The sequence below is a fragment of the Tympanuchus pallidicinctus genome, unplaced genomic scaffold (assembly GCF_026119805.1).
Source record: "Tympanuchus pallidicinctus isolate F22 unplaced genomic scaffold, pur_lepc_1.0 scaffold4, whole genome shotgun sequence".
Taxonomy (NCBI): Eukaryota; Metazoa; Chordata; class Aves; order Galliformes; family Phasianidae; genus Tympanuchus; species Tympanuchus pallidicinctus.
In genome coordinates this window covers 4,601,160-4,612,557 of record NW_026294758.1, presented here as the reverse complement: position 1 = coordinate 4,612,557, position 11,398 = coordinate 4,601,160, and the positions used below count along the sequence as shown (strand labels likewise).

Sequence of the window (11,398 nt, the reverse complement as noted above, 5' to 3'; positions counted from 1 at the left end):
CTCACTGTAATAACCCAGCCTTTTCTTGGACACCTAATGCATATGTAAGCAATTTGCTCTTTAATTGTGCTTTCTTGCCCTCCACTATGCAGGCTAGGTGGAAATATCCCCCTGCATCCGGCATGCACGCAGTGCTGATGAAACACACCTGCTCCATACCATTCTGTGGTTAGTTTGATTTCTGCGTGACAATGTGGCAGAAGCTGCTTCAATCAGTTACTTGGTAGAGAAGTAGCCAGCGTCCCGAAATACTGGATTTGCTCTGCTGCAGCCATCTCATGACCTTCCATACACACATGCGTAACACACACACCCATCAGATATTAAAGAATACATACACATATGATAAACACGCTCACAGATGTAATTCATTCCACTCCCAACCCTAAAAACTTGTTTTGCATTTGGAGCAATACTGAAAAATCTCATCAGGAGAGGAGAAAAATTACCAGTTACTGCCAAGGACAGGTCATGCATGTTTTATTTAGTTTTACCTTTCTGGTAAGCAACAGGGTTTTCTTTCAGTCAGTCCCTTTACATACTTTGACAGTACAGATTGCAGTGAGTTTGATGGAGATCTTGCAACATTAGAAAACTTCTCAATATACATCCATTGAAGCAACAGCTTGTAGGTCAGAATGAGTGCTAGTGTCAAATCTGCGCACTGCACCCCTGGTATACAAAGCAGCATTGCAGCAGCACAAGGATGCCCAGGCTGGGCAAAGTACAGTGTGTTTTACATAGTGCAATCACTTTTAGAGGAAAAACTCTAGGAAGGCCACATCTACTTATTTTTTAATCCTGTCACGTTTACAAATGAGGGGGGTAGAAATCAAGCCTCTGACTGAATTAACTGTTGTACAGGTAGGTTCTGTGTATAGGCACGTGCTTTAGAGAGGAGCTCTGAATCTTCTGTAACCATGAGAAAGACATATTGCTTTGTGATTCAGACAGTAGTAAGCCATCTCTAACCTTCCTAACACTCGGCCAGAGCTGTCAAGCCAGCTGTTTTTAGAGTTCCTAGAATATGCTCTTCCCTCTAGTGTAAATCCCCAATAAAGTCAGGCTGCTATTGATAATTAGTACAGTTCTCCTTACAGCCTTTCGACCACGTGAGGCATCGCCTCCACATACTCCAGTCCGTAGTGAAAAATCAGATTACCAGAGACCTGGAGACTTGTTTTCTGTAACTGTCGCTCCAACCAAACACGAAAAAACCCAAGTCAGACAATGAACTGCTACAGCAAAGCATCACTGGTAATATTCATCTAATACAAAATAAATGAGCGCTCACTGACAATACGCGTCATGGCAAGCAAATCTGTAAAGATACTGTAAAGTGATTTGCCCAGTAAAGATTTAAAACATACACTGTGCTCAATAGTTCAAGCTACACGTAAACAAAGAGCAGCTCCCTGCAACAAGGTGTAAATCAAAGTGTTATAGCACCAGCTCCCAGCACCAAGAAGTTGCTTGCTGACCAGCCCTAGTGCACAAAGCATTAGTGCTTGCTGAGGGTTCTGCTACACAAGAGCCACAGTGGGACAGCTCTGCCCATTTTTGCAGACATTTTCTTACCAGATGTGTAAAATCTACATTCCTCCCTTGCCGTGGACAAAGCCAGACAACTGGATGTTACAGTACCAGGAAATACTGAATGGGAAATGGCACCTGAGGGAAAAGTAGGTACTGTACACCTGATTATGAATAAATGGACGTGGAGGAAAGGTGATGTTATCTGAACGATTCTCGTCCCAACAGATCCTCTCTGAAAGGAGCTCCACGGCTTGTAAGAAAAGAAACAAGCTTTCCTGTGCTGGAAACCATGGACATGGTGGTACCCACAACAATGATTTTATTTCACCATCAGCAAAGCATTTATCCCCAAAAAACTGTACACATGCGGCTGGCCAGGTTGTGGTGCAGCGCTAACTTTATGCTATGAAAAGTCTGTTGCTGTAGTGGTCAGGTTTGTCTTTCATCTGAGGAGGGCAACAAGGGACAGGCAGCATGGCCACATCATCAAATAGCAACTTTACTCCACGCTAATGCAGATATAATCTTTCTTCTTAAGTGCAAATTAAAAAGTATTTGCTAGAAACCAGCATCACTTGGGCTGCTGAGAAACAACATACAACTCAGTTCCTTACAAATACTGACAATTCTAAATCAATACAGATTTCCAAAGCAAGAACAGAGTTACGAACATGAAGGGGAAAAAATATTACCACTATTTAAAAATATCATTGCAAACTTTGAACACTCTCCAAAAACATATCTAGAAAAGATTGTTTTCCCTTTTTTTTTTTTCTTTTTTTTTTTTTCCCCTGCAGCTGAGGAGTGTCCATGCAAAACAATTTTGAGAAGAGCAGTGTTCTACCTGGGCACCAAAGAGGCCCAATTTTGTCCCACACAGCTCAGTAAAGTGCTCTCTTGTGCATCCTTTGAGAAAGTTCTCATTTAAAGTTTGGGAGGCCGAGGTTACAGCTGGGGAAGGCAAAGCCTCGGTCAATCCATTCTGAGGTCAGAGAAGAAGGAGATAACCTAACAGTATTCTGCCTTTCATAGCTCACGGACAAGAGGCTGCAAGGGAGGAGCAAATAGGAGAAGCAGAGGTGGGTGCCAGATGAAATGCTGCCCCTGGAAGCCACAGGAGTTTAACGCAGACTTCAGGGGCAGTGTTTCACTCTTTACAGGTAATGAACACTAGCCCTACTGCAGAGTCTCAATGACACCAGGTAACAGATCTCCACACATGACACAAGTGAAGCTTTTCACTTCCTGTGCTGGTGGTTATTCAGTAATTGCTTTGCAGGACAGTGGGGATCTGAGTAACATTCTTTTGCTGACTGAAAGGGAAATAAAAGCATCTTGCCCTTTACATTTTTTTTTTTTTAAATGCACACTTAGAAACATTCTAGGGCAGATCATTAAGAGGTATTTACTGACAAAATAGTAACTAATAATAAGCTCAAAAGAGTAAAAGTAACATTAATGGGGAACAGAACTTAAGGCATTCTTTATTTTGGCCAGGAATGATGCATGCTACAGAGTAATCTTCATTTTTCCCACTTGGTTTTCAGACCACTGCACTTTTTTTTTTTGTTTTACATGGCACTTCATAGTTGATGTTTTTACATTTAGTTTAGATTTTCAAGTGTTTTCTTCAATACAAATGCCTTCTCCTGTAGCTCAGGTCTGCTGTCTGATGCCATTGTAGATAAGGAGTGGATGAGGCGCTCTCTGCTTTCTGGTTTCAGACTTTCCCACTGTTTAGACTCTGTGTAGAAAGAGAACGACACCAGACATGATTACTGGCATGCTGAAAGTCCACACCAACAAACAGTCCCCACCCCCACATAGGCTGAAGGAGCACTTGCTTACATGTCACTCACAGTGACCATGCTTGGTCGAGCCTGAACAGTCCACTTTACATCCAACTTCATCCACAATTGCTTCAAACGGTCTTCAAGTTTTCCCAGTCAACAAGCAGCTGACTGGGAAAAATCTAAGTCTAAATACATCGCTAAATCACCCAGAACAGAAGGAAACTCTGTCTCTCCTTTCCAGGTCACATGGCCATGTGCTTTTCTTTATCCAACAGCAATTCTCCCATGTGCCAAGAACAGAGTCTCACCTTGCAGTCTGGTGAGCAGTAGCTGTATCACAGACAAAGCTTCTGTTCTGACGGACGTGTAGCTTTTGTTTTCTGAGGGATTTAAAAACAGGAACAAGACAAAAACAACTGAACTCATAGCCAAAGGAACACAGCTGTACAGAGAGCAGTCACCTCCACAGTCTGAAGACTGCTCATAGCACAGCTCATATACGCTGCCAGACTGCACAGCTACCCTGTCAGACACCTCTGAATGACCAGGGAGAGGCTAACAGGTCCCCTAAGCCCTGTGTATCACCCTCCCATTAATACAGGTCTACTGCTCCTTGCGCATGTTGAACGGCAGCAAGGTTCAAATATCTGCAATTTGATGATAAACAACCTCTGTGCATCACAGACTTTTCCTCAGCTGAATTTTGAGGGCTATAAATCACCCAGATTTTAACAAACAGTATTTACTGGTGGTACACAAGCACAAGAGGAATAAACTTTCCTGAGAACAGCATCTTGTACTACACCATTTTCAGCAGCTTCCACAGAGCAAAGCAGGATGAGGTGCTACCTCTGGCAGCCTATTCTCATTCTGCATTTTCTCTGCTAGCCAGCAACAAAAGGAGAAATATATTAACATGCAATTCATTATCAACCTTAAGCTGTGCAACATTCACTTACCTAAAGAATGGGTGATAGATGAACAGGTTTCCAACAGTATTTCTGTCAATGCCCCAGGGTCTGCATGCTCCTCCTCAAACAGCACCAACCTGTCAAATGCAGAACCAGTCACTCTGTATCACTAGGACAGAGATCTGCTGTACCTTCCTCTGAGAATCACTGCATGTCTTTCATAATGTAAAAGTTTGAAGTAGTAAAGAAACTGAAGTGAATGGCAGAAATGAGAATTACCTCTGAAAGTAGGCGTTCATGGCTTGCAGCACTCCGAGCTGCACTTTCCATGTGCTGAGTTTCAGATGGTCACACATTAACTTGCAAAACTGTTGGCGATAGCAACCTACAAAAATTAAGGAATTATGTTACTGTTGGTCACAACAGGGAAAGGCAGAAGGAATCACTTCCTGCCCTGTCTCCTACATATTCCTTATCCTGTACTCAAGTTACATCATCCCAGATTTGTAGCATAGGATCAAGTCAGCACTGGCAACAAATGGTTCCAGAAACCTTCATCCACCAAGGCAGGGCACTACACTCATTAAGAAACACTGGAAGAAAAGCATCTTCTTTCTGCACCCTGTTTTTTTCCGAACATGTCCACAAATCTTCTCAAAAACTTCCCCACACCAAAATGCAATTTCTAGGTCCCTCTCTCCTCCCCCTCCTCCTTTGAAGGGGGGGGATTCCAGAGCTCAGTGTCAGATGACTCACGCTGCGTCTCCGGGCTCCTTGGCCAGGCTTTGCCCAGGGTCTCGAAGGCACAGAGCAGGGACTCCAGCTGCAGCTCCCTCTCTCTCGCATCCTCATCTTCTTCGTCAAGCTTTGGTAAACTTGCACCCACATTCTCAGAGTTCTGCAGTGGTGAGGAAGGCATGACAGATAGGGAACAAGGGCAAGCTGACCACACACTTCAGTTTAACCAATCTTCCCTTAAAGCCAGTGCAGGCAGTCTCTACACCCAGCCCAGAACCCCCATATGACCTCCTTGGCTACCAGCGGCTCCAGAACTGCTGGCAGTCTGCAGAAGTGCATGGAAAGCCTTCATGGCCCTATGCCCAAACAACTCCCAGTGCTGAGAGTCTGAATCACAGAACTGCAAAGCACTGCAAAAGCTCAAGAGAAACACTTTACACAGCTTTCTAGGAGTGCCCTGCTGCCTGTAGAGCAGCCAGGAAATTAACTTTTTAATGCAGTACTGATACAATGCTGGATGCCACAGGACAGATTCTGCCAAGGGAATTACAGGGCTAATTTAGAATTTGGGAGCACAGCTATAACCTTCCCAGGGCTCACAAGCAGTCTGGTAGTCAGCCCTAACAAAGATCTAGCTGAGTGCTGTGTCCTCCTCGTACTGCTTCTCTGTAGAAATCTGGCATGCCTTGAACCTCATCAGCGTGACCGTTTGCTACTTGGCTGTTTTGAAAGAGAGAAAATCCAAGCTGAACCATCACCTTCTTTATCATGGGGAAGATGATATCTGCCAGCTCCTGGAACCGATCTTCCTTTGTTGCCTGCAGCACTGCACCCATGCAGCTCAGTGCCACCATCTTGTACTTCAGATTCTCTTTCCGACACTCTTTCAGTACAGCCTGGACAACATCACTGACACTGGGCTGGCCAGGCACCGACTTCTGCAGCTCTGCACTGCAACACCAATGCACATGGAGATGCATTAGACTCATATTAGCCCCAAACACAACTTTTTCCAGAGATCACAAGCAATTCCCACATTAAGGCATTGGGCCAATGCCCAATGTTGCCCTCTGTAACAAAGAACACTGAACTTCCTGCTTCAAGACCGAGTGCTGGACTAACACTTGCAAGGTGACAGTTATCTAAAGCTACACTCCCAAATTCTTCTTCACTGTTACTCTGCCTGTCCTGCCTGAATTTCCTTCCTGTTTTTCCATACACATTTTCAATGCACTCTTCCCACTTCTTCTTCCTCTTTCTCTCTTTTCCCCTTTAAGGTGCTAATTCTTCCACTTAGTCTCTTGTTTCTCTTTAGCAATTCTGGCCTTTCAACATCCTCCTCTTTGCCCTAAATCAATTGTTAGCTCCTTACGAAGCACTGTTTGTGCCTTTCAGCCCTCACCAGTGACCACATACAGGCAGAAGGAGTGGAGAAAAACTCCCCGCGTACTCAGAACTCACAGAAGAGCAGGGAGACATAGATTCTTCCATGCACTGCAACCCTATGTGGGAACCATCTTTTTAACATCCCAGATCCCAAGGGTACCACTTCTTTCAAGATACTCACTTGCAGGCAGAGACAACACTGGTGATAGCCTTTAACAGCTCCTCCTGCAGTGAAAAAAGAGATATCACTGAGAAATACTTCACAGGAGAGTGGTCCTGCTGTGCAAGAACGTCCTTTGCACTTTGACAGAGGTATGGGGGACACACATCTGTGACTCCAGCCTAAAGAAGCAACGTCTTGCACCTTACACTTCTCCTACACTGCTGTAGAGGCCGCAGAGGCCTTGCACTGAACAGCAGCGTAAATGGGCCTTTCTGCACCACTGAGCCATATGTTAGTCCTGCTTAAAACTAAAACGTGGTGCAGCAGAACTCTAAAGTTGCAAACAATACTAAACTGTGAGGCTGCTGACTCTCACCATGGCTGAGAGATGCTGCAGAGATATTGATAAACAGGAGTGCTGGGCAATCACCAACCACATGAGGATTAGTAAGCACTGGATTCTGCACCTAGTGCAGGGCAAACACTAGGATCCCTAAATCTGACTTCCTGTATGTTGCCCTCTGTAACAAAGAACACTGAACTTCCTGCTTCAAGACTGAGTGCTGGACTAACGCTTGCAAGGTGACAGTTTGTTTTTACCTTTCCAATCCATGTTCTCCCTGGCAGGCCCTGCAGCAATGCAGACAGCACTGTTCCCAGATGTGGAGGTACAAGGGAGCTGGTCTGTTTGGCAATTGATGCCATGGCAGCTGCTCCCTGAGCTTTCATTTTCCAGGACTGGGACTGCAATGCCTTCTGTGTAATGGCTATCAGCTCCTGCATATACAGCCTGATGCCACCCTGAGTACCTGCATAACAAAATAAAACCATAATTTTGTCAAAGAATGAACAAATATCATATCTTACTTAAAAAAAAATAAAATAAAATAGGGGAGTAGGTAATTAAAGATTCCTGTAGGTTTTTTCTTGTTTTGTTTTACAGAAACGGTATGCTGGTAGTTCATACTTCAGGCAGTGCAGCAAAGAATTCTTCCCAAGTTTATTGAAGACTGGTTCTGTCTTATCAATAAGTCTTGCAAAAAAAATCTTTAGACTTTTGTACCTAGATAAAAAGCTATCCACGTGGCAGACACTGTGCACTGTGTCAGTTCATTTCATCTTCAGAGAGAGGTAACTGGAAAACCCTTCAGCTCTTTCTTTTACTGACTAGATCTGAAATCAAGTCAGAGAAGGAACGAGCAAAACCAATTTCACCATGCATCCAGATCTTCCTCTAGAAAGCACGGCAAAACAGCCTCTGTGATTCGTAGTTACACTCACTGAAGTAAAACCACAAGGCATCACCAGAGGACCAGACAAGATTTCCAGCAACAAAGGAAGGCCGAAGTTCCCTCCAATTCAGAGTGTGCAGCAATCCCTAAAGACCATCACGGAAAGTTCCAAAGGTGTTCAGTTACCCATAACATAAGGGCTGCATTACAGCAGCATTAAGTGCCTCACAACCATAAAATGGTTCTCCTGACTGTCTCTGTGCATCATCAGCTATTGACAATAGCAATTATTTCAAATAGTCAGAGAAGTTAACCCACCCAAGTTCTTACAGAACATCTTCAGGGCAGTAGGAAATACAGAAAATAAGTTTCCCACATCTCTTACCATAAGAATTTCCTATAACCAAAATGGATTTCCACAAAGAATAGTATCTTATGCCTCAAATCCACTAGAAAGCTTTTGCTTCTCCTAAAGCAACTTACCAGGTACATTTTCTTGCCAAACTTCCGCCCACAGAGTAGAATCATCTTTTTCTCCTTTTTCTTCATCAGGAACTTCATGCATGCCAAGAAAAGCCAATGGCAACACCTGTTTGGCATGGTTCTTCACTACATCCGGACTGTAGCGTCCCACAGCATGTACAGTTAAAGCACAGCCTGTTCTGTACACTGGCTCTGAAAGAACAAAATAAGCATGTTACAACTGGGAGGCAAGTTTTTTTTTTTAGTTTGACAGCTTGGTCAGCTTCTCAGTAAAGAGAGGAACGCAGATCACAATGCATGGAAATTATTCAAGTAGTGAAGACAAACATCACAATATAAAAATGTTTCTTTACCAGCTTCTGTCAGCATCAAGAACTTTTTTCTATATATTCTGTAACTGAATATCCAAGAAGAAACAAACCTTCCTTTTCCATGTACCAGCTGTTAAGCTTGTGCAGTAACTTCTCGGTGCTACTGTCCCGAGAAGTCTGCAACAGAAAAGAGACCACTCAAACAGTTGAAAAAAACCAAAACAATAACAAGTAAGTAAAAAGCCTAAGACTATCTCCAACCCCTACTCACCCGGACCAGATGCCCCATAGCAAAAGCAAAAGACTTCTGTATCACACTGTTCCGATCTGTCAGGCCAGTAAGTAAAGCACTCATAAGTTTGCCTGTTGGAAGAGTTCACATTGTCAGATGTATCATGTTTTTATTGCTGTGACAAGAATTAGAACTGCCTGTTTCATTAGATCATATGCATTTTCACATTCTTCACACTCTTCAAAGTGAGACATTTACGCATTCTCACTCTTCAAAGTTTGCTGGGTTATGCATCTGTTTCCTCCATGTTTACTCCAGTGCACAGTGTAATGCAGCTCTTGGTGGCAAAGCTCAGCCAATGCTCATGTTCTGTCATCCTTAGCCTGCAAATCTTGACTGATAATGCTTCTCTGACATGAGCACCCTAGCTTATCAACTACTGAGTTCTTTTTCTACTTTGCAGCAGAAAGGAGTCCTTCTTGGTATTCCTAAATCACAATAAATTTTCTCTTTACATTGAGAATTAAGATCCACAGGACCTAAGTCCTTTATGATTGTCCTGTAGATCAAAGTGAAAAAACAGGTGCTTACTTACAGCACTACACTAACACAAACATTGTTACTATGCTCCAAAAAGGTCTAGAGACAAATTTCCATCTGCTCCTCCATCTTCTCCTGGGCACTGGGGAACTCTCTCATCTTTTCTCTCAGCATCTTCCAGGTTGGTGATGAATCGAACATCCCACAGATCTAAACTAGTATCCCTATCTCACACATGACAACTTCAAACAACTCTGAGGAAAATAAAAAAAAGGATCATTCTTGTAATAAGAATCGAAGGTGAATAGGGAAGAAAAGCTACCTACAAAGCAGCAATCAAAAACGCTTAAAACTTGAGACTAGAAACAAACCCTACCTGAATAAGGTGTTAGGTCCTGGGGACACTGTGTGGTTAGCGAGACAATTACACTGGCACAGCCTCCCTAGAAGATTGCAGGAGAAAACAAAAGATATTAAGCCATATTAGCAGCTGGTTATCGCTGTTCATACTTGCTGAGGTACACGGCTATTAACATCCCAGGTGTACCTTTGTGCCTAGGCCTACTCCACTTTTTATCAGTTCACACAGCCGAGGAATCAGCTCACCCAGGACAGAAACATCCAAGTACTGCAAGCTCTAGAAAAAGGGAAGAGGAAAAAAAAACAAAATAATGAATGTGACAGACTTCAAGCTGATCTGAAAAAAACATCCTGTACCACGCAGAGATTGTATTGTCCCTGACCTGTGGAGAGATGACCCTGCTGAAATTACTGGAATCAATCAATATATTCCTGCACTCAGGCTTTTTCAAAAGCTGAAAGTATTACACAAGAAAGAATTTCTTTTGAACTGGAAAAGAAGAGGTGCAAAGGGTGCCTATCTTAGGACAAAACCAAACATTTGTCTTGACTGCCTGAAAGCCTGAAGCATTAACAGCCTGACTACACAATGAAATGGCAACAGTCAAGCTTTTAAGCAGGAGAAGGCAAACAGATGGAAAAAGCCACAAAAGTTTGAGAGATATAATTGGTAAACTTCTAATCACTTGTACACTTGATGCTTGTGAGCAAACAAGTCTCATGTTACCAATACTGTGCAGTACTGTCTGCAGAGGGGAGATTCACCCCATAGCAAATTCAAAGATCATGCATTAACCTTCTCTGAGCTTCTGAGTCAGGTATCCTAACAATTTTCCCTACTGTGAGTAGGGTGAAGGGAGAAAGGAATAAGCCACAACATCGCTTACAAGGATACAGTTCACCATCTCCTAGTCTGCCCCAGAACATGCAGGAATAGAGAAGGCTGCTCACAGACCAGAACGTTTTTATGGTACTCCAGGGAAGATGCACTATCCCAGCCTTTCGCTAACAAATCTCAAGCACTGACAAGAACATCACAACTGTCGTGAAGGGGCAGAGATATAGCCAGGAAGAGAGACAGCAGCAGCTGTTCCGGCCTGCAGGGCATCTATGAGTACACTTTTACACGGAACCTTTCATCCCCAACCACTTCACACGCTATTTATAGAGAGCACTCCACCTGACACTGAAATGCAGCTCCCCCTGGCACAGACACCCAACATCCCAAATGCTGCTACATGCAGGAGAACTTGCTGTTGTTATTTTTCCGCAAGTGAAGAGAATAGCTCTGTAGACTGCACTTCTCCTAAAGCTTGCTCAGTGCTCACACACCCTTGCCTGCTCTCATGTCCCAGGCTGCATGAAGTGTCCAAGCAGAAAACAGGGAGTCCTCTTCATTGGTACCTGCAGACCAGAAAGGTCTACCAAACCCTACAGCACAGTGCCTCAGCATCAGGAACTCCTCCAGCAGCAAACTACAGTAACAAATACCAGCTACAGACAGTGCTTTCATTGACAATGGAGTTTTTTTTAAACATCCCCACTATCTGAAGCACAGCCAATGTCCAGGTGACCTTATCTAAGGCAACACAAGGCAAGGACAAGACTTTGTGTCTGAAGAACAAGGACTTTCGCCAGCCTGAGGCTAGGTGTGCAGCTTTTTTGTTGAACTGTAGGCCAGAGATGAAAAGAAATGGCAAAATGCAAAAAGCA

General features: G+C 43.6%; 1 protein-coding gene across 3 annotated transcripts in view; it reads right to left on the bottom strand.

The window, feature by feature from the left end:
- Window positions 1–463: 463 nt before the first annotated feature.
- ECPAS (Ecm29 proteasome adaptor and scaffold) overlaps window positions 464–11,398 on the bottom strand; it is a 59,164-nt gene continuing 48,229 nt past the window's right edge. For all 3 annotated transcript variants that reach the window (XM_052701395.1, XM_052701394.1, XM_052701396.1), the window contains exons 37-49: window positions 9,873–9,962; window positions 9,702–9,768; window positions 8,825–8,916; window positions 8,664–8,730; window positions 8,243–8,434; window positions 7,128–7,336; window positions 6,546–6,589; window positions 5,737–5,929; window positions 4,997–5,138; window positions 4,520–4,625; window positions 4,289–4,377; window positions 3,638–3,709; window positions 464–3,280 (exon numbers count right to left, since the gene is read on the bottom strand). In XM_052701395.1, the coding sequence (XP_052557355.1) occupies window positions 3,141–3,280; window positions 3,638–3,709; window positions 4,289–4,377; window positions 4,520–4,625; window positions 4,997–5,138; window positions 5,737–5,929; window positions 6,546–6,589; window positions 7,128–7,336; window positions 8,243–8,434; window positions 8,664–8,730; window positions 8,825–8,916; window positions 9,702–9,768; window positions 9,873–9,962 (1,503 nt within the window). In that variant the 3' untranslated portion in view covers window positions 464–3,140. The remainder of the gene's footprint in view (window positions 3,281–3,637; window positions 3,710–4,288; window positions 4,378–4,519; window positions 4,626–4,996; window positions 5,139–5,736; window positions 5,930–6,545; window positions 6,590–7,127; window positions 7,337–8,242; window positions 8,435–8,663; window positions 8,731–8,824; window positions 8,917–9,701; window positions 9,769–9,872; window positions 9,963–11,398) is intronic.